Here is a 21,845-nt window from a genome sequence, read left to right as displayed (position 1 = left end):
CAGATTTTATTAGCCGGGCATGGTGGTGTGCGCTTGCGGTCCCAGCTACTCAGGAGGCTGAGGCAGGCAGATGGATTAAGGCTGGGAGGTCGAGGCTGCAGTGAGCTGTGATCACGCCACTGCGCTCCAGCCTGGGTGACAGGAGACCATCTCAAGAAAACAAAACAAAACAAAAACCCTTGGCTGGGCACGGTGGCTCATGGCTGTAATCCCAGCACTTTGGGAGGCTGAGGCGGGTGGATCCCCTGAGGTCAGTTCAAGACCAGCCTGACCAACATGGAGAAACCCCATCTCTAGTAAAAATACAAAAATTAGCTGGGCGTGGCGGCACATGCCTATAATCCCAGCAACTCTGGAGGCTGAGGCAGGAGAATCGCTTGAACCCTGAAGGCAGAGGTTGCAGTGAGCCGAGATCGTGCCATTGCACTCCAACCTGGGCAACAAGAGCAAAACTCCGTCTCAAAAAAAAAAAACCCTCAAACTTTGATGCCTATGTCCCAGCTTTGCCAAATTCTTGCTGAGAGCCTGATGAAATCACTTCTTGAAGCCTCTGTTTCCTCCTACATAAAATGAGGCCAATGCCACCTGAGCTGGTGGGGTTACCGTGAGAAGTAAGTGAAATGATGCATGTCAGCCCAGAGCACAGTCCTGACACACAGCGACAATCATCCTCAGCACCCTCATTGTCACTGTGCCCTGCAGCTATGGCCAGGGACAGCTGCCCTCTGCACCTGGCTATGATGGGATAGAAAGTGAGCTTCCTAATGAGGATGAGTCCCAAACATACAGTATGGCCTCTCCTGTCCCTCTGTCACTTTGTGAGCCTAGGGATAAGTGGTGCTCCAGAAAAAAAAGGGGTAGATGAAGGTCCCCACAAGGTCAAGACAGGGTGTTGGAATCCATCATTTGACATTTCAAGAGCCCAATAGAATTTTTGAGGAAGGACAAGAGGGGGAGCTGTGTCAGAATGCACAGTGGAAAGGGGCTCGGGGATTGCATTAGGGACACAGCAAAAATCCAACCAGCCTTAGTCTGATAAGTCCAGGAAGTGGAAGGGATATTTACTTACCTTCCTTCCTAACTGGCTTACCATCCCATGCACAGAAACTTCACATTATACCACTAGGAGGCCTCCATAGGCACACAGTCTTGCAGCGGGATGGGGAATGAGAAGATGCCAAAGAAACCCAAGACAGGCCAGGCGCGGTGGCTCACGCCTGTAATCCCAGCACTTTGGGAGGCCGAGGCAGGTGGATCACGAGGTCAGGAGATCGAGACCTTCCTGGCTAACACAGTGAAACCCCGTCTCTACTAAAAAAAAAAGAAAAAAAAAGAAAAGAAAAGAAACCCAAGACATCCTCTTTCTGGAAAAGATTCACTAGGATGCGATTTATCGGCACATGTCAGTTACCATCAGGATTTCCTTGCTTATCTAAAGGCCATTTATGAAGTATCCTTCAGGCCCCTGGAAGCTAACCAAAAACCAGAACGAGAGACCGAAGGCCTTGTGATACCCCTTCTGGAGCAGTCAGAGTATTACGAAGCCCATGAGCTAAAGGTGGCATACTTTAGCTGCAAGAGAGTCCCTAAAACCCTCGCTCACTGACTGCCTTGTTTTCCCTTAGACAGAGTTTTAAATAATGTGGCTGATTTATCAGTCCATTGCACATCGAAAGTCATAAACTTGAAGTGGCCAGGGAGGGCTGCTAGGGGCTGGTGCGTTGAAGAGCGATGGTTGCAGCCTGACCACAAATGAGACAACACCAACTCTGAACAGCAGTGCAGCACAGGGGGCAACGCCATGCAAGCCAAACAGCTTTCTGCACCTTCCTAGATCAGAGGGCACCACTTCTCTGACATGAGACCTGGTCACAAATATTTTGGCTCTCTTGGGATGTTAGGAATGGCCACAGGACATGCTTTGGCTTATGACACATGAATAGAAATAACGAGAGTCACTCCCGGGCAGAAGCTCTCAGAGCTAGCGGGGTGATTCATCAGGCTTTCTTCTTGTTCCACCATGGTGAACAGCAACACTTTCTGATAATGGCAGCTCTACCAGCCTGGATCCTAGAGTGAGGATAAAAATGATGCAGAGCGGAGCCTGCAGCCGATCAAAGAGCGCAAGTGGCATGGGCAAGAAATAAACTTTTGTTGCTTTTGGGATTGCCTGTTACCACCATACAACCTAGTCTATCCTGACTGGAACATCCTAAAAGGTTGAATGAGGTCAGCTCACTTTGATTAAAAAGTGCGTGTGTTATCTTTTTGGTAGATTACCATTCAAAATAATCAATATTATATTTTGCTGCCTCTAGGATAATTTTCAATTATATGGAAAATTCACATACTCTAGTGTTTGCTGGATAAATGAGTGATTACCAACATGAATTGAATGAAGGAAAGGGATCTAGTTTCTGGAACACTCCCTTCACTAGGGAGGCTCCAGGTCTCTTGTTCATGGTTTTGTAAAATTTACCTGCGTTATTTATGGAGCTAAGGTAGAAGCTGGGTCTCACGCGCTACTACTGCCAGAACCAGCCTCTCAGCAGTTGTGGAACCAGCACAAGGGTGGCGTATGCTCAGGATTGGCCTATGGCTGGTTCTGCAAGTGCTGAGGGGCTCTGGTGCCCATGTGGTAGTTGGAAGGCCCCATTATATATCTGTCTGTGCTCTCATAGAAGGAAATCTATGGGCTCGGCACGGTGGCTCATGCCTGTAATCCCAGCCCTTTGGGAGGCCGAGGCAGGTGGATCATCTGAGGTCAGGAGTTTGCGACCAGCCTGACCAATATGGTGAAACCCCATCTCTACTAAAAAAATACAAAAATTAGCTGGATGTGGTGGCATGCACTTGTAGTCCCAGCTTCTCAGAAGGCTGAGACAGGAGAATTGCTTGAATCTGGGAGGCGAAGGTTGCAGTAAGCCGAGATCATGCTACTGCACTCCAGTCTGGGTGACAGAGTGAGACTGCATCTCAAAAAAAAAAGACAGAAATCTATGATGTGTTCTTGAGTAAAAGAGCAAGCCAACAACTTCTTCAGAATATATAGTCTTTTTAAGCATACATGGCACGTTTACAACATTGATCTCATACTAGGCCAACAACCAAGTTTCAACAAATTTTGAAGGATGGAAACCATATGGGTCATTTTCTCTGACCACAAAGCAATCAAGCTAGAAAAGAAAAACTATAACTAGAAAAATCTCATGTTTGGAAGGTAGGAAATATCCTTTTAAGTAACCCATGGGTTATACATCCTCTCACTTAATCCTCCTAACTATTCATAATGCAGACCCTCATTTTAGAAATGCAGGAGCTGAGATAAGAAAGAGAATACCATTTGCTCAAATTTACCCAGTTGGCAGTGGTGGAGCCAGGACTCAAAACCAGGCTCTGTAACTTTAGAGCCCAGGGCTTTAATGATACCCTTCTTATGCTATGTCTCATGGGAATTCAAAGATCCTCCCTCACAGCCTCAACGATCTGCTGTTTCACCTCTTAGAATGGCCAGTCATTGACAGGTGGAGACCTAGGCCCAGCTTGCTCTGGTGGCCCTGACCATGGGCCATTGTGTAGAGATGCATTTCCCTTTTGCTCTTACCTACTTGGACTGAGGCACGAAGTCTTGAGTAGTGGAGAAGAGAGTTTCAGTTTGATGCCCCCAAATAGCTTTGAACTGGATCCCTAAGAAGACTTCCTTCCTTTTAAAGTTTTTTTCCCACATGGGCCCAAGTAGTAAGCGAACACAGAAGAAAGACAGAAGGAAGTCAATTCCAGATGGCTCTCCATCTTGCTCTACTGCAGATTAAACAGAAAATTCCAACATAACATTAAGCAAACAAGAGTATTAATATCATTCACATTATAAACGGAACAGAATGAAAATTCAGTCTGTATCTGACTTAAATTTGGGGCAAGGGCCTCGGAGCCAGAAAACAGACAATAAAAGCACCCTGATTCTGAGCAAGTTGGAGGTTTATAATATTTGAGGCAAGAAAAATGACCAAGGTACTCCTAGGCCTCTCTGGGAGTGACCTTCTGCGTTTTAAAATTTTATTTATTTAAAATTTTTCTTTTTCTTTCTTTTTTTTTTTTAAGACAGAGTCTTGCTCTGTCACCCAGGCTGGAGTGCAGTGGCGCGATCTTGACTCATTGCAACCTCTGCCTCCTAGGTTCAAGTGATTCTTCTGCTTCAGCCTCCCGAGTAGCTGGGATTACAGGCGCCTGCCATTACGCCAGGCTAATTTTTTGTTATTTTTAGTAGAGACGGGGTTTCACCATGTTGGCCAGGTCGTCTTGAACTCCTGGCCTTAAGTGATCTGCCTGCCTTGGCCTCCCAAAGTGCTGGGATTACAGGCATGAGCCACCACGCCCAGCCTTCTTTATTTTTAAGATGGGGTCTCGCTCTACTGTCCAGGCTGCAGCTGAGTTTTAACTGACCAAACTACTTCTCTGTTGTGGCAAAGCCCTGTGCAAATGGCCATTTAACACTGTTGTTCTGTCATCTTCCCCATCTCAACCTGCTTGTGTTGTCTCCTATCAAGATACACTTAGCAAAACCCCCAAAGACATCCAGAGCTTCTGAGGTACCTCTTTGTACCTCAGTTTTTCTCCCTGTGCTGTGAGAGCCATGCTGTCTGCCACTCTGTGGGCTCACAAGTATAACTTACTACTGTAAGTATAAGTAGTACTATGTTCCATACAATGAGAAGACTTGGAAATAAATAGAAAATGTGATCACGGCTCACACCTAGAAATTTACATAAAGTGCTCAGACTTCAACAAGTGGCCCTGGGGAGGGAGAAGGCTGAGAGGTAGGAAGAGATGGTGTTGGGCTGGGCTAGAGTCTCTGAAGGTAGGGATTTTCATTCTATCCTTTGGCTTCATCTCTTCCACTGAAGCAGCAGCACTGGCCGGGGGTAAGGGAATGAGCTCGCTGGGCTGAGTCTTCACATCCAGGCCTCACAGTGCTCAGCCCGGGGCCTGGGTCTCCGCCAGTCCCACTCTACTGCTTGTTCCCCACTCCATCAAGGTCCCTGAAAGTCTGTTTGTCAATCAGCAAGGGATCCCAGTCCCAAAGTGATTTTCAGATCAAACCTAAGATCAAAGTACCCAGTTATCCAAGCAGCAGTGTGATTACACCTTTCAATCTGTGAAAAGGGGTCATGTTGATCACTTCTTGATAGGAGCTCATGGGTGCCCTTGGGTAGCTCCCAAATGAAAACTTGGCTGAAGTGACTTTACAAATGGCCAGTTGTGCCTACAGGCTGGACAGATGGTGGGGGGCCCCTGGGGTGAGCGACGGTCCAATGCCTTCAATAAGGTTGTTCCATTGATTATAGTCTTCTTTCAGGTCTGAAAAGGAAAAAAACAGGAACATTAGGCAAATCATTGTGAGGTTTGGTCAAAGAGTAGCTGACATGCATTGAGGGGGTCATCCTAGAGAGAGGAGCGCCTGGGATACCAAAAGGACTGGTTTTGGTGGGGTTGTGTGGTGGTGGCAGTAACGATAACTATCATTTATTCAGTGCCTTTGTAAATGACTTACATAATCCATAACAATTCAATAACAATAATAATAACAGAGGGTAACATTTATTGATGGAGAATTCATTCTAAGGATTGTACTAAATGCTTTACATTCATGGTTTCATTTAATTTTCACCATATCCCTATAAACTAAGTATTACTACTAGTCTTATTATGTAATTCAGGAAACTGAGGATCAGGGAAGCTACCTGAGTTGCCCAAGTTCATTAGAGCTATTAAGTGTTAGAGACAGAATTCAAACCCAGGTCAGAAAGGCAGAGAGGGCTGGGCATGGTGGCTCATGCCTGTAACCCTAGTGCTTTGGGAGGCTGAGGCAAGAGGATCACTTGAGGCTAGGAGTTCCTAGACCAGCCTGGGCAACGTAGCAAGATCTCAACTCTACAAAAAAATAAAGAAATTAGCTAGGTATGGTGGTGTGTGCCTGAAGTCCTACCTACTCAGGAGGCCAAGACTGGAGGATTGCTTGAGGCAAGGAGTTGGCGGCAGTGAGCTGTGATAATGCCACTGCACTCCAACCTGGGCAACAGCAAGACCATGTCTCAGAAAAAAAAAAAAAAAAAAAGGGCTGAGAAAATGAAAAGTCTAGTTCCAGGCTCAAGGAGGTTACTAGGCAAAAAGCAGTGTCTGACTGCTCAGCCTGTGGGTGCAAATCCAGGGCCACTTCAGTGAAGGGCAGGAGCAAGAGGACAGCAACATCATGGAGCAGCGTAACTCCAGGAATGACTCAAGAAGGGGCCCTGAGCTCACAGCCAATAGGGGTAACTACACAGCAAGAATAGGCACAAAGGGTCCAAGCCCTCAGGCTGAGGGAGTAGGGCAAGCTAAGCAGGTGAATGGTGTCCTTCCTCAAAACAAACAGACTCTGGGACAGAAGGCAGGGACCACTCTCATGCATTTTTGGATTCCCAGTGCCCTGCCAGGAACCTGGCACGGAATAGGTCCTCAATGTATAAGCACTACATAGTCATTAATTCAAAAAACAATAAGCACATCCACTATGTGCCACACTCTGTTCTTTGAGCTAAAAATATATCCACAAACAAAACAGATGGAAACTGCTGTCCTCACAGAGCTCATCATCTAGTGGCAGAGACAAACAATAAACATAATAACTATATAGGATGTGAAAAGGGGAGAGGTGCCATGGAAAAAAAATAGAGCCCATTAAGGGAAGCACTGGTGGTGGCCAGGGGTTGGGGTGAAGGAAGAAAGGAAGGACCCAATGTTTTTTGTTTTTTTTTTTTTCTTTGAGATGGAGTCTTGCTCTGTCACCAGGTTGGAGTGCAGTGGCTCAATCTAGGCTCAACGCAACCTCTGCCTCCCAGGTTCAAGTGATTCTCCTGCCTCAGCCTCCTAAGTAGCTGGGACTACAGGCGTGCACCACCACACCCAGCTAATTTTGTATTTTTAGTAGAGACGAGGTTTCACCATGTCAGCCAGGACGGTCTCGATCTCTTGACCTTGTGATCCGCCCACCTAGGCCTCCCAAAGTGTTGGGATTACAAGCGTGAGCCACGGTGCCTGGCCAGCCCAATGTTTTAAAAAGGGTGGTCAGGGTGGGCCTCACTGAGAAGGTGAGATTTGAGGCAAGGCTTGAAGGCAGTGGGAGTGTGCCTCGAGACTATCTGAGAGGAATGTTCTAGACAGAGGGAGGAGCAGTGCAAAGGCCCTGAGGCTGCAGCATGCCTGGCGCGTTCGAGGCTCATGTGGTGAGAATGAAGTGAGCCAAGGGAAGAGCAGCAGGGGAGGAGGCCAGGAGGGACTGGAGGGCCACATGACATATACCTGGCAGGATAATCGAGTCTGGCTTTGGCTCTTAGGGAGACTGGGAGCCACTGGAGAATTAGGAGCAGAAGAGTGAGAAGATCTCACTAAATTCCTAAAAGGATCACTCTGGTTGCTCTATGAAGAAAAGACTCTTCAATGCTCGCTTTGGCAGCACATATACTAAAACTGGAACAATACAGAGATGAGCACGGCCCTTGCACAAGGATGACATGCAAATTCATTAAGCTTTCCATATTTTTAAAGAGAAATAAATAATAATACCATGATTGAGGAAGCCAAAATAATAAATAAATAAATAAAATGACTCTTCAGTAAAGTTTCAGGATACAAAGTTGGTGTACAAAAATCAGTGGTGATTTTTCTGGGTGCACTGGCTCATGCCTATAACACCAGCACTTTGGGAGGCTGAGGCAGGAGGCTCGCCTGAGCCCAGGAGTTTGAGACCAGCCCAGGCAATAAAGTGAGACACTGTCTCCATAAAAAACAAATGAAGAAACAAACAAAAATATCAGTAGCATTTCTATACACCAATAACAATCAAGCTGAGAACCCAATCATAAACTCAATCCCATTTGTAATGGCCACCAAAAAAAACCAAAACCAAAAACAAAACAAAACAAAACAAAACCTAGGAATACATTTAACCAAGGAGGTGAAAGATCTCTACAAAGAGAGCTACAAAATACTGATGAAAGAAATTGTAGATGACACAAACAAATGGAAAAAACATCCCACACTCATGGAATGGAAGAATCAATGTTGTTAAAAATGACCATAATGCTCAAAGCAATTTACAGATTCAACGCAATTCCTATTAAACTACCAACGCCATTTTTTACAGAAATAGAAAAAAAGTCCTCAAATTCATATGGAACCAAAAAAGAGCCTGTCAAAGCAACCCTAAGCAAAAAGAACAAAGCTGGAGGCATCACATGACCCAACTTCAAATTATACTACAAGGTTATAGTAACCAAAAGAGCATGTTACTTGTATAAACACAGAAAAATAGATAAATGAAACAGAATAGAGAACCCAGAAATAAAGCTCCCATACCTACAACCAACTGATCTTTGTCAAAGTCAACAAAAATATATACATAGGGAAAAGATACCCTATTCAACAAGTGGTGCTGGAAAAATTGGATAGCCATATGAAGAAGAATGAAACAGGACCCATATCTCTCAGCATATATAAAAATTAACTCAAGATGGATTAAAGACTTAAACATAAGACTTGAAACTATAAAAATCCTAGAAGAAAAACTCTTCTGGACATTGGCTCAGGCAAAGAATTTGTCCTTAAAAGCAAATGCAACAAAACCAAAAACAGACAAATGAGACTGAATTAAACTAAAAAGCTTATGTACCACAAAAGAAACAATCAACAGAGTAAATAGACAACCTACGGAATGGAAGAAAATATTTCTGAACTACATATCCAACAAAGGGCTAATATCCAGAATCTATAAGGAAAGGCTGGGCATGGTGGCTCATGCCTGTAATGCCAGCACTTTGGGAGGCCAAGGCTGGTGGATCACTTGAGGTCAGGAGTTTGAGACCAGTCTGGCTAACATGGTGAAACCCTGTCTCTATTAAAAATACGAAAAAATCAGCCAGGCATGGTGGCGGGCACCTGTAATCCTAGCTACTCAGGAGGCTGAGGTAGGAGAATCACTTGAACCTGGGGGGCAGAGGTCACAGTAAGCCGAGATCACACCACTGCACTCCAGCCTGGGTGACAGAGCAAGACTCTGTCTCAAAAAAAAAAAAAAAAAAGAAAAGAACTCAAATAACTCAACAAGAAAAAAAAACAACACATAATCCCATTAAAAAGTAGGCATTCTGCAGAAACTGGACTCAAAAAAAGAAAAAAGGGGACAAAGGACATGAATAGACATTTTTTTCAAAAGAAGAAATGTCTTCTTCTTTTGAAGACAAGTGTACAAGTGTCCCACAAACATATTTTAAAAAAAAAGTTCAACATCACTAACCATCAGAGAAATGCAAATTAAAACCACAATGAGATACTACACCAGTCAGAATGGCCATTAGTAAAAAGTCCAGAAACAATAAATGCTGGTGAGGATGCAGAGAAAGGGAACACTTATGCACCGTTGGTAGGAACGTAAATTAGTACAACTTCCATGGAAAACGGTATGGAGATCCCTCAGAGAACTAAAAATAGAACTACCATTTGGTCCAGCAATCCCACTACTGGCTATCTACCCAAAGGGAAAGAAATCATTACACCAAAAAGACACCTGCACACATATGTTTATCACAGCAGTAGCCACAATAGCAAAGATATTGAATCACCCTAAGTGCCCATCAACAGAAGATCTGATAAAGAAAATCTGGTGTACAGATATACCATGCGATACTACTCAGTTATAAAAAAAGAACGAAATCATGTTTTGCAGAACCACAGGCCATTATCCCAGGTGAAATAACTCAGAAACAGAAAGTCAAATACCGAATGCTGTCACTTATAAGTGGGAGCTAAATGATGGGTACACATGGACATACATAGTAGAAAAATAAGACACTGGAGACTCCAAAAGGTGGGCAGGTAGGAGAGGGGTGAGGGCTGAAAAATTACCTACTGGATACAATGTTCACTATTCGGGTGATGGGTACACTAAAAGCCCAGACTTTACCACGTGCAATATAGCTGTGTAAGAAAATTGCACTTGTACCCCCTACATCTATACAAATAAACCCAGCACTTCAGGAGGCCAAGGCAGGCGGATCACAAGGTCAGGAGATCAAGACCATCCTGGCTAACATGGCGAAACTCCATCTCTACTAAAAATACAAAAAAATTAGTCAGGCGTGGTAGTGGGTGCCTGTAGTCCCAGCTACTCGGGAGGCTGAGGCAGGAGAATGGCGTGAACCTGGGAGGCGGAGCTTGCAGTGAGCCGAGATCGCACCACTGCACTCCAGCCTGGGCGACAGAGTGAGACGCCTTCTCAAAAAAAAAAAAAAAAAAAAAAAAAAAAGACTGTGAGGAGAGGGACTGGCAACGGTGGTAGTGAGGTAGTGAGGAGACCAGTTAGGAAACCACTGCACTAATTTGGATGAGAGATGATTTGGACAGGATGGTAGCTGTGGAGTGGTGACAAGTGATTCGATTCCATGTGTATTTTGAAGGTAGAGCCAATAGGATTGTTTGAGGGACTGGGTAGGAGGCATGAGAGAAGAGACAAGGATGAAGACTTTGACCTGAGTAACTAGAAGGATGGAGCTACGATTAACGAAGAAGGAAAAGAGTGCAGTTGAAATTGGTTTTGTTTGTTACTTCTATTAGATGACTAAGTAGAGTTGGGGAGCAGTGGCAGAGGGAGTCCCCAGCATGGAGTTGGCACGGAAAGCCATTAGAAGAGTTCCAGGCACTGGGCCCTGCAAGCAGCACAGCAGATGGAAGAGGCCCAAACATGGAGATAGGGGGAAGTCCACAGTGTGGATCTCTGAAGTGAAGATGGGGGTTTCCCAGAGGAGGGGGCCATCAACTTTATCAGAAGCTGCAGAGAGTTCCAGAAGATGGGGAATGAGAACTACTGGAGCTAGCATTGTGAAGGTCACTGGGGACCCTGACAATAGCGGTTTTGATGGAGTACTGTGATGCAAAAGCCTGGAGTGGGTTAAGAGGGAATGGGAAGAGAGGAATTAGAAAAAGCGAAGGCAGACATTCTTTTGAGTTTTGCTGTGATGGGGAACAGGGAGATGGGTGGCAACTGCAGGGGATATTGAGGTCAAGAGAAAGTTATTTTTTTCTATGAGAAACTTCAGCATGAAATGAACCAGCAGAGGGAAAAATTGATGATCTAAAGTAAAGAGGGGCTGGGCATGGTGGCTCACGCCTGTAATCCCAGCACTTTGGGTGGCCGAGGTGGGCGGATGACTTGAGGTCAAGAGTTTGAGTCCAGCCTGGCCAACATGGCAAAACTCCATCTCTACTAAAAATGCAAAAATTAGCTGGGCATGGTGGCGGGTGCCTGTAATCCCAGCTACTCGGGAGGCTGAGGCAGGAGAATTGCTTGAACCTGGGAGCAGAGGTTGCAGTGAGCTGAGATGGCAGCTACTGCCTTCCAGCCTGAGCGACAGAGTGAGACTCTGTGCTAAATAAATAAATAAATAAATAAATAAATAAATAAAATAAAGAGGGAAAAATCACTGGCGCAATCATGTTGAGCAGACAGAAGAGGATGGAATCTTGTGTTGGGGGGTTGGCCTTAATGAGGCAACTGAGGTGGGAACTCTAGTAACCGAAAGGAAAGCTGATTATACACAGGAAGGTGGGGAGAGGTGGTGTTGGGAGTCTGAGGAAGTGCTGGTTGCTTCCATTTTCTTGGTGAAGTGGGAGGCAAAGTTAACTGAGAGACAGGATAAGGGAAGAGGTGTGAGAGGTTCGAGGAGAAAAAAGGTGTGAAATAGTCTCCCAGGAGAGTGGGAGAGGACAGTAGGTGGAGACAGGAGCTGCATGGAGTTAATATGAAGGAAGCACCAGTCTTCATAGAAGATCATATCCCCAGAACAGCCAAACAAGTGCTCTCGGAAGGATTTTTTTCAGAGTGAGAGGTTCAGCTGAGCCACTTACAGCCTATTTTAGTTTCCCATGTGACAATGTACTGTGTGCCTACTAAAAGCTTTTCTCTCTTTGTAAAGCTAATTAGCCCAAGCCCAGAGCCTTGGCCTTTTTCTTTTCTTTTGAGACAGGGTCTCACTGTGTTACCCAGGGTGGAGTGCAGTGGCACAATCACAGCTCACTGCAGCTTCAACCTCCTAGGCTCAAGCAGTCCTCCTGGCTCAGCCTCCTAAAATGCTGGGATTATAGATGTGAGCCACTGTGCCCAACTTTTTCAGACTGTCTTATCTCTTATCACTCGGATTACTGCAAAAGCCTCCTACCTAAGAGCTCCCTGCCTCTCACCTTGCCCCATCCTCCACAATGCACCAGACTGTGAACACAAGTCTAATCACAACATTCACCTGCTTAGAACTCACCAGGGGCTCCTGACAGCCTGTGGAATAACATTCAAACTCACTTCAGCAAATCCATAGGCTTCTTCGTCTGGCTTCTGCCCACTTCTCTATCTTTGCCTTTCAACAATTCACTCTCCTGAGCTCCAGATACACTAAACACAGTTTCCCAATCCTGACCAGGCCCACTCAAGCATTTATGCCTTCTGTCCAGAAGACCCTCGCCCTTTCCTGCCTGTGAACCCTCCACTAAGATTAAAGGCAAACATTGTGTTGTCAAGGAAGCCCCTTTCCTAGCTGTTCTTCCTCTCCTGTCAAAGTTAGGAGACTGTCCTCCGTGTGGACAGTCTAAAGACTGAGTGCCTACTGTGGCCATGGAACTTATCACTCTGAATTGTCACCAGAATCACCGCCAGCATAGTGAAGTGACTAAGGGCATGGGCCTTGGAATTGGCCAGTCTAGGTTACATATTGGCTTTGCCACTTGATAACCAGATAACCTTAAAGAAATTACTTAAATTTCCTATGCTTTGGTATCCTCCCCTGTAAAATGCAGTTAATAATAAAGGTATCTACTGGAAAGGGCTGTCTCTAGAATTACACGCGATAAAGCAGGAGCAGAAGGCCTGGCATACAGTAAGTCCTCAAAAATCTTCCCTCAGTCTAAGTGCCTCCTACCTCCCATTTCCATGTCTGCTAGCAGGTTTCTAACAGTGAGTATCTTAGCTCAACGGGTATTGCTTTTAAAGGGAGCCCAATCGTGCCATGGTGGGCTTCCCATCATCTTTCATCTTAAGCTTTTATAATGACATGGTGCCTATGAGGAGACAGGGGAAGGGGGCTGAGGACCAGGCAGTCAGGCACCATTAAAGTCTTGAGACATGGGTCCATTCCTTGCTTGCCAGGTGATAAGAATGATGCCCTAAAATCTCTTATTGACCCTAAGGTCTCCAAACACAGGCTGGAATCAAGGCTCACGATGTGCAAGATGAAACGAACAGGCAGAAATATAAAAATGAAAATTTACTTCCAAAAAGTCAATAAATGCGTAAGACAGATGTGTTTTAAATGCAAACTCAATCCAGGCTGTTTGTTGTGCACTTGTGAGGAATGTGAATGCACTCAGGTCATCCAACTAAAAGGCTAGTGTCCAGAGCACAGAGACGGCCAGGTGTGATGGCTCACACCTGTAATCCCAGCACTTTGGGAGGCCGAGGCAGGTGGATCACTGGAGGTCAGGAGTTCGAGACCAGCCTGGCCAACATGGTGAAACCCCGTCTCTACTAAAAATACAAAAAGTAGCTGGGTGTGGTGGCACATGCCTGTAGTCCCAGCTACTTGGGAGGCTGTGGCAGGAGAACTGCCGGAGAATGGCTTGAACCCAGGAGGTTGAGGTTGCAGTGAGCTGAGATCACACCACTGCACTCCAGCCTGAGAGACAGAGTGAGACTCCGTCTCAAACAAAACAAAACAAAACAAAAAACAGAGCACAGAAGAGACTGTCCAGGATGGCACCGGTCAGACCACATCTAACACATTATAGTCAAGTCAGGGCACCACAGTTTATCTATTTATTTTATTTTTTGGAGACGGTATCACTCTGTTGCCCAGGCTGGAGTGCAATGGCACGATCTTGGCTCACTGCAGTCTTGACCTCCCAGGCTCAAGTGATCCTTCCACCCCAGCCTTCCGAGTAGCTGGGACTATAGGCACATGCCACCATACCTGGCTAATTTTATTTATTTTTTTGCTGAGATGGGGTCTCACTATGTCGCACAGGCTGGTCTCAAACCCGTGGCCTCAAGCAATCCTCCCATCTCAGCCTCCCAAAGTAGCTGGGATTACAGATGTTGAGCTACCACGCCCAGCCAGGGCACTACACTTTAGAAGGGGCACCAAAAAACAGTGACTCCAAAGGAATGGGATAACAAATAGCAACATGGGGAATTGAACAGGGACAGGTGGAGGTACCACGAACATTTAGCTTAATAAACAGAACACTCAGAGAAGACCAGCATAGGTGACTTCAAATATCTAGGGAACTGCCAGGTGCCGTCTGAGGCTTCTATGGGTAGCTCTTGAGGGGTTAACCTGGGCAAGTAGAGGAGGGTTACAAACTAGGAGATCTTGCTCTTAGGTTAGAGTTAAGTCAAACCTTTGAAATTCAGACAAGCCTGGCTCCTTTCTCATGGAAACTGCCCTGCACACAGCACCTGCTGAGGGATCAGAAAGGGACCTCTGATGCAGAGAGCTCAGAGCCTAGCTGGGACAGGGCTACAGTGTGTTCTGGCGGGCAAAGAGGAGCTGATACAATCAAATTGCCTCTCTTGGAAATCTGTTCGAAGAAATCCAAAAAAATACGGCAGTGAGCAGTGGGAGCTGAAGATGAAAGGATGCCGCAAGCTAAAGGGAACACACTCTGAGTGGTTCAAGCCGAGTGAAGTTATGAGGAAGCAGAAATGGAATAAACAGCTGCTATCAGTGAGAGAAAAACCACAGAGCAGAAAAAAAATGCATAATGGAACAAAGAAAAAGAGATGTCGTGAGAGGAAGACACAGAGAGACTGAACCCATGAGACAGACGGAAAGAAAAGTCAGTCCTGCCAGCCACCCTGATTTCTATAACTGCACTCCCACCCAGTCCAGGTGCACTCTCATAAACAAACTCCCCTTTTTTTCTCAAGCTAAGTTTGTGAACCTCTAGTCTTTGTAACCAATAAAGCTTAATAAAAGGATGCCTCCTCTGGGTGGAAGCTGGACCATGGACCTCTGCAGGCCTCGCCCTTTAGCTGCTCTATGACTGATGACATTATTCATAGTCCTTCCATGCTTTGTTTCTTTAAAACACTTCCATAAATTTAGCCCGTTATCCTCATAAACTCCCCTACAATGCAGATAAGGTGGGCAATAATGAGTCTGGGTAAGGAGAGAGGTGGTGGAGTAGAGAGAGGTGAATACTTCATTTACAGGGAGGAAACCAAGGTTCAGAGAGGTTAAATGACTAGGCCAGGTCATTCTGCAAGTAAGATAGTCAGGATCTCCAAACTTTCAGTTAAGTATTTTTTCTTATTTATTTGTTTAATTATTTATTTAGAAACAAGGTCTTGCTCTGTTGCTCAGACTGGAGTTCAGTGGTGCAATCATGGCTCACTGCAGCCTAGACCTCCTAGGCTTAACTGATCCTCCCACCGTAGCCTCTCGAGTAGCTGGGACTATAGGTGTGTGCCACCACACCCAGCTAATTTTTTTTTTTTTTGGTAAAGATAGAGTCTCACTATGTTGCTCAGACTGGTCTCGAACTCCTGGCCCCAAGCCATCCTCCCATCTCAACCCCCCAAAGTGCTAGGATTACAGGCGTGAGCCACTGCACCTGGACTTGTTTTTTCTGTAATTCTATGTAAGTCTCTCCTTCAATCAGGTTTTCCATTTGCCATAAATCTCCTTCCCAGATCCCAGACATGTCAGAGTTCTCACTCTGCTGCAAGGAAATCTAAGGGACCCCACAGCTGCCCCAAGAGCCCCAGTTTTCTCCTTACCGAGGTGCTTCTGCAGGAAGGCCAACATGGCCCGTACCATAACCTCCTGCCCTTCATAGGGGTCCAGGCTCCCACGGGTTTCAGTGGAGAAGAATTTACCAATCAAGTTGCCAGTCACAAAAGCAAAGTCAGTTTGACTCCGATGAACAGAACCACTAGGGGAAAAGAAAAACAACTGGCAGGGGTCTGGCGGCTAGGGCATACAGATGTGTGTTAGGCACCTACTATGTGCAAGGTGCTTTTCATGTATTATCACACTTTATTTTCACAGCAACCTTGTAAGGGAAGTATTTTTCCCCTTGACAGAATCCAAGGAGAGAAACTATCTGCTTAGGGTCAGGTCATACAAGTAGTTGGGGATGGAGTTAGGATTTGAAGCCAGATGTGCTTGGCTTCAAAGCTGGCTTGACCCGTAGACTACAATGCCTGGCAGTGCAGGGAAAAGGTTGAGCTAGCAGGAGCAGGGACAGGAACAAGGAGGTGGGATCTGTGGCACGTGGCATTTCTATGTTACTACAATCTATTAGCTGTGGCTTTTGCCCGGTGAATTTCAAACATTCACAAAACAAATGAAGTTATTTTTCAGAACTGTACCACAGAGTGAGGAGGGAAAAGGAATTACTTGCCTTTATGTAAACAATCAGAAAAGTAAGAGTGAGTGCTTTGTAAAAGGGGGTTTCTGGGTTGGAACTTAAGTCCTTTGGCACAAAATAAATTTAATTTGCAGGTGAAATCCTCACTAGGTTAATTTTGGGCTAAATTATTCATAACTGAATTTATTAGTCAATTCAGTGAGAGAAAGAGAATCTAAACGCTAAAGTATTTGTCTGACTTATGCTAAAGTCAGAAAAACTGACTTTAAAAAATGTATTAGTTAAGGCACACAAAAAGGTGTATAGAATAATATATGGGATACTTGAGTATCCAGCACTCAGTTGAATAAACAATACATTGCCAGGCGTTAAGTCCCCTGAGTGTACCCCTTCCCAACTGGCCTCACCTCCTTTCCCTCCTGAATCTGACCTGGGGAAGCATTCAGGCAGTGTCTACTGCCATGAAACCTAACTGAACGAGGAGGGGTGGCCCTAGGAAAGAGGGCCAGGACCAAGATGAGCAAGGGAAGAAGCCACTGGCCATACTGCCGGCCCCAGTGCTCAAGGGCTCTGGATTTGGCACTTCAACTACCCAGTGACTCCAAAGGTCCATGGTATGCAGTCACTTGTCATTCTGCTGAAATAGGAACCAGATGGATCCCTGGATCCTGTGTGCCGCTGGGCTCGACTGCAGGGCAGGAGCAGTCTGTGAGATCTCAGCCCGACATCGTGGCTCAATATCACCTCCCACATGTGGAACATTTCTTAAAGTCACTAAAAATGTTTTTTTCCCTGTGAAAAATGGCTCCCAAAAGAAAAACAACTGATAGTGCTGATGATGGAAGTGAAAAAATGTGGCTTCTCTTGACCAGAATATAGATGGTTTATGGAAGACAACATATGTTAACAGTGATCTGTGATTCTGGTATTCATGAAGGTCTCTAGAAATGTGTCTGGTGAATATCAAAGGTCTACCATATTCACACTCTTCCAAAGACCCAATAAAATTCCCAAATGAGGCTAGCAATCTCTGGAACTCACCCAAACCCACACCACTTCCTTTCCAACACACAACCCCATAATGCCCTTTTTCAGAAAGTACTAGGTAAATCCTGTCATAAAGTCAGATAAACTATGGAATAAATCACTGTAGATGGAGCTCAGTGGAGAAGAAGGACAGACAGAAAATTCTAAAAGAATTTAGACTTTGCAATTCAGGAAGTATTCAGGTATCCTACTAACGGGTAGAAAGTTTTGGGTAATCCAGAAGTTAAGGGCGCCACAGCAAGTGGCAAATGGAGAGGGCCCTGGGATCACGACCTTGTGGTTTACTCACAGAACGGTTATGATCCTAGACTGTTCATGCTGGGCACATATCTTCTTCATCAAATTGACACTCTCCATTGTCTGGAATTTCTCAGTATTGATAAAGAACACAGGTCCTCGGGCCTTGGGGTAAAAGTCACGTTCCAGAGGAAACATCCAAGCATCCAGAGCCACCGCACACCTGGAATAGGACCAGACATTTGGAATTGCCATGCGGATCCCAGGCAAGAATAGTTAGGGTGGTGGAGGGAAGGGCGGAGTTCCTCCCTCTGGTGGGGTAAAGGCTCATAAAGCCAGGAAGGGGGTACCAGGGCCCACGGCCTTCAGTCAGGATCTTAAATAGGGATCACTTTTACTTTTCACCAAAGATCCTTCTAGATTTCAAACTCTCTGAGAACAAGGATCAGATATCCCTCTTCTCCTGGATCTACTCTCAGGTGACTGACCTGAGTTCCACAGAATGGCACTTCATTCATTTAATTATTCATTCATTCAACATTCATTGAGTGTCTACTATGTGCTTTGGATATAGACATAAATGAGTGTTCCTGCTTTCAAGGAGCTCCCAGTCCAGCAGGGAAGACAGAATAGACAAAGTGACAAAACAATATAACTTAGCCTGATTGCACAAGGTTCTATGTGAGGTCAGGAAAAGCCTCCTTAGTGCCAACAGCAAAACCATGTCACCAAGGGCAATATTATGGGCCTTAAGATTTTGCCATTTCCTTCCTCAGACCCCTGAAATGCTCCTCTATTCTTCTCCATCTCAATAAAGGACAATCATCTTCCACTCAAATAATATATACACAAATGAAAAACCTTGGGCTGGGCATGGTGGTTCATCCCTGTAATCCCAGCACTTTGGGAGGCTGAGGCAGGAGGATCACTTGAGCCCAAGAGTTCAAGACCAGCCTGGGCAACATAGCAAGACACCATCTCTTAAAAAAAAATTTTAAAAATTAGCAGGGCATGGTAGCATGTACCTGTAGTCCCAGCTATTTGAGAGGTTGAGGCATCACTTGAGCCCAGGAGGTTGAGGCTGCAGTGAGCTGATTGTACCACTGCACTCCAGCATAGGGCAACAGAGCAAGACCCTGTCTCAGAGGGAAAAAAATAAAAAGAAAAACCTGGATTTCCTCTCTTTCCTTCACCTCCCACATGACCAAATCCTGAAAACTTTAAAACATATCCTGACTCCAATCACTTCTCTCCATCCCACTATCTCAGTCCTGATGTAAATTTATCATCTTTCACATTGACTCTGAAACAGCATCTCTCTAATGAGCCTCTAGGCTTTCAGTCTTGTCCTGCTACAATCCATTCTTCACATAGTAGCCAGAAGGATCTTTTAAAATGTAAGACTGATATTTCTCTGTTGAAAATCTTCAACAGTTTCCCATCATGCTTAGAATAAAATATACACCTCCTTACCCTGGCCAAATGACCCTGTGATCTGGCCCCTGCTTCTCTCTCTGATCACAACTTAAATTGCCTCCCCCTCACTCACTACGCTCCTCACACCCTAACACAGCAAGCTTCTTTCCACTGCAGGGCCTTTGCATTAGCTATTCCTGCTGGCTGGAAAGATCTTCCTCTAGATCTTCACACGACTGGCTTCTTTGCCTTCCCAGTCTTGATTTCACTTTCTCAGAGACATATCAGCCTGTTTTCTTTTTTCTGTTTTTTTTGAGACAGGGTCTTGCTCTATTGCCCAGGCTGAAGTGGTGCGGTCAGAGCTCACTGTAACCTGGAACTCCTGGGCTCAAGTGATCCTCCTGCCTCAGCCTTCAAAGTAGCTGGGACTACAGGCATGCACTATCACACTTGGCTGTTTTGTTTTTTTCAATTTTTTGTAGAGATGGGGTCTTGTGATGTTTCCTAGGCTGATCTCAAACTCCTGGCTTCAAGCAATCCTCCTGCCTCAGCCTCCCAAAGAGCTGGGGTTACAGGAGTAAGCCAACATGCTCAGCTTTATTTTTCTTCATTGCACTTGGTCATGGCAATTTTATTATCGGTTGGCTTTTTCACTAGTCTGTCTCCTCCCACAATAATATAATCCCATGAAATCAGAGATCTTGTTTTCTTGTTTAACCGCTGAATCCTCAGTCCCTAAACAGTGCCAAGAATATAGTACTTGTGTAACAAATACTTTCTAAATGAATAAACGGTGTATGGAGCTAAGCACAGCAACACTACTAGGAAACTCACCGAAATTGGGTCTCCTTGGCCAAAGCCAGAATAGCTGTGGCCCCTCCAAATGAATGTCCCATCACAGCCACACGGCTCATGTCAATGTTGCCCTGAGGAAAGTGGAGAACTTAGCCAAGTCAGAAACTCAGGACGGCTTCTTTAGGAATTCATCAGGAGCAAGAGGAAGAAATAGTGAGGCAATGAGGCCAAAGGCACAATACAGCAAGTGAGTCCACCAACACCACACTGTCAAGAATCTCTTACCTATGGAAGGGGCAACAGTCAAGCAATCCTTAGACTGAACAGCCTTGTGTAGGCAGGAATTGTGAGAATCACACTTTTCATGTTTACTTTTGTAATCTCACCACCTAACAATAGTGGACCAGGGCAGACACTCAAATATCTATGAATAGGCCGGGTGTGGTGGTTCACGCCTGTAATCCCAACACTCTGGGAAGCCAAGGTGGGCAGATTGCTTGAGCTTAGGAGTTTGAGACCAGCCAGGGCTCAAACATAGCAAAACCTTCTCTTTACAAAAAAGCACAAAAATTAGCTGGGCATGGTGGCGTGCAAGTATGGTCCCAGCTACTCAGGAGGCTGAGGTGAGAGGATCGCTTGAGCTCAGGAGGTTGAGGCTGCAGTGAGCCATGATTGCACCACTGCATTCCAGCCTGGGTGAGAGTGAGACCCTGTCTCAAAAAAAAAAAAAAAAAAAAAAAAAAAAAATCTATGAAGAAATGAATGGCTCGAAATGGTCAGATTCCACACTGACCCATCAGTTTATGAGCATGTTAAGAATAAGGGCCACCTCCATCCTCTAGAATCTCCGCCTTATAAACTGGTCCGAGGGTCCATGACACATGGACTGAGCTGAGGGTGAAACGGGGATGCTCCTTGCTGCCCATCCATTGTACTCTGGAGCAAAGACTGCCAGTGCAGGTTCTACTTCCTCTTTGGATATATGTCGTGATTTTTATCCAAAGCCAAGGGGAAGAGTGAGTCTGTGCACTCTAACATGCTTCACACGTATCTATTTCTAGTCGTCCCCAGAAGCCTTCAGGGTATGGTTATATAAAAAGCCACTGCAGCTGCTTGCTAAGGGGCTCTGGAGGCCTCTCCAGGCTCTACGGCCCAGCCTCTGCTCTGAACTTTTGCTCTGCTCTCCCCAGTGTCTATTCCAAGGCTTTGTACCTAAATCCTCCCCCTTCACTCAGTACCCTCAGATCAGCATCTTGGTTGGATGGCCTCTTCAGCATTAAAAAAAAATAGGTTAATATATTCATATACCTCTAAAATCAGAGGTATACAAAGAAATCTCCTACCTACCCCTGTCTTTTTCTATATAGTTGCCCGCCACCTACCTCCAAACAGGTAACAGTTTCTTATGTGCCCGAGGAGATTGCTTATATTCATAAGTCAACATGAATATATACACTTTCCCTCTTTTCATACATCTGGCGCTGTATCTTTTTGTACATAACCACATTAGTATATAAAGTGTTTCCACATCCTTTTTCACAGTGACTTGGCCATGGTACAGACAGCTAGCCGATCACCAAATCTTTTCCTCTTCTTCCTGGTCTCACAGCTAAACTGTTTCCCAGCAGTTAGATAAGGACTTGTGATTGTTCTAGCCAACAGAATGTGAGCAAAAGTGATATCTCTATTTCCAGACCTGGTCCATAAATTGTCTCATACAAATCTCTATGCCCTTTCCCATTCTGTTGGCTTAATGCAAACAACACATTTGGGATTCACAAATTTTGTGGGAGGGTAGAGCCATAAGAGATTATAAAAGGAGCAGGGATCCCTGAGTTGCCTCTTACATAGGAGCACCCATATTGAACTTTATGTAGGAGAGAAATACATTTATACTGTGT

General features: G+C 45.2%; 1 protein-coding gene and 1 non-coding gene across 2 annotated transcripts in view; one reads left to right on the top strand and one right to left on the bottom strand.

The window, feature by feature from the left end:
• Positions 1-3,035: 3,035 nt before the first annotated feature.
• PAFAH2 (platelet activating factor acetylhydrolase 2) overlaps positions 3,036-21,845 on the bottom strand; it is a 38,471-nt gene continuing 19,661 nt past the window's right edge. The window contains exons 8-11 of the mRNA XM_004025213.5: positions 19,984-20,075; positions 17,786-17,956; positions 15,857-16,011; positions 3,036-5,358 (exon numbers count right to left, since the gene is read on the bottom strand). Of these exons, the coding sequence (XP_004025262.1) occupies positions 5,264-5,358; positions 15,857-16,011; positions 17,786-17,956; positions 19,984-20,075 (513 nt within the window). The 3' untranslated portion in view covers positions 3,036-5,263. The remainder of the gene's footprint in view (positions 5,359-15,856; positions 16,012-17,785; positions 17,957-19,983; positions 20,076-21,845) is intronic.
• LOC115932174 (U6 spliceosomal RNA) lies at positions 7,477-7,580 on the top strand. Its single transcript, XR_004068495.3, has one exon. It is a non-coding gene; the product is annotated as a U6 spliceosomal RNA (small nuclear RNA).

The sequence above is a fragment of the Gorilla gorilla genome, chromosome 1 (genome assembly GCF_029281585.2).
Source record: "Gorilla gorilla gorilla isolate KB3781 chromosome 1, NHGRI_mGorGor1-v2.1_pri, whole genome shotgun sequence".
NCBI classification, from domain to species: Eukaryota; Metazoa; Chordata; class Mammalia; order Primates; family Hominidae; genus Gorilla; species Gorilla gorilla.
The sequence above is the reverse complement of the archived record's forward strand: the minus strand, read 5'-3'. Positions and strand labels throughout refer to the sequence as shown.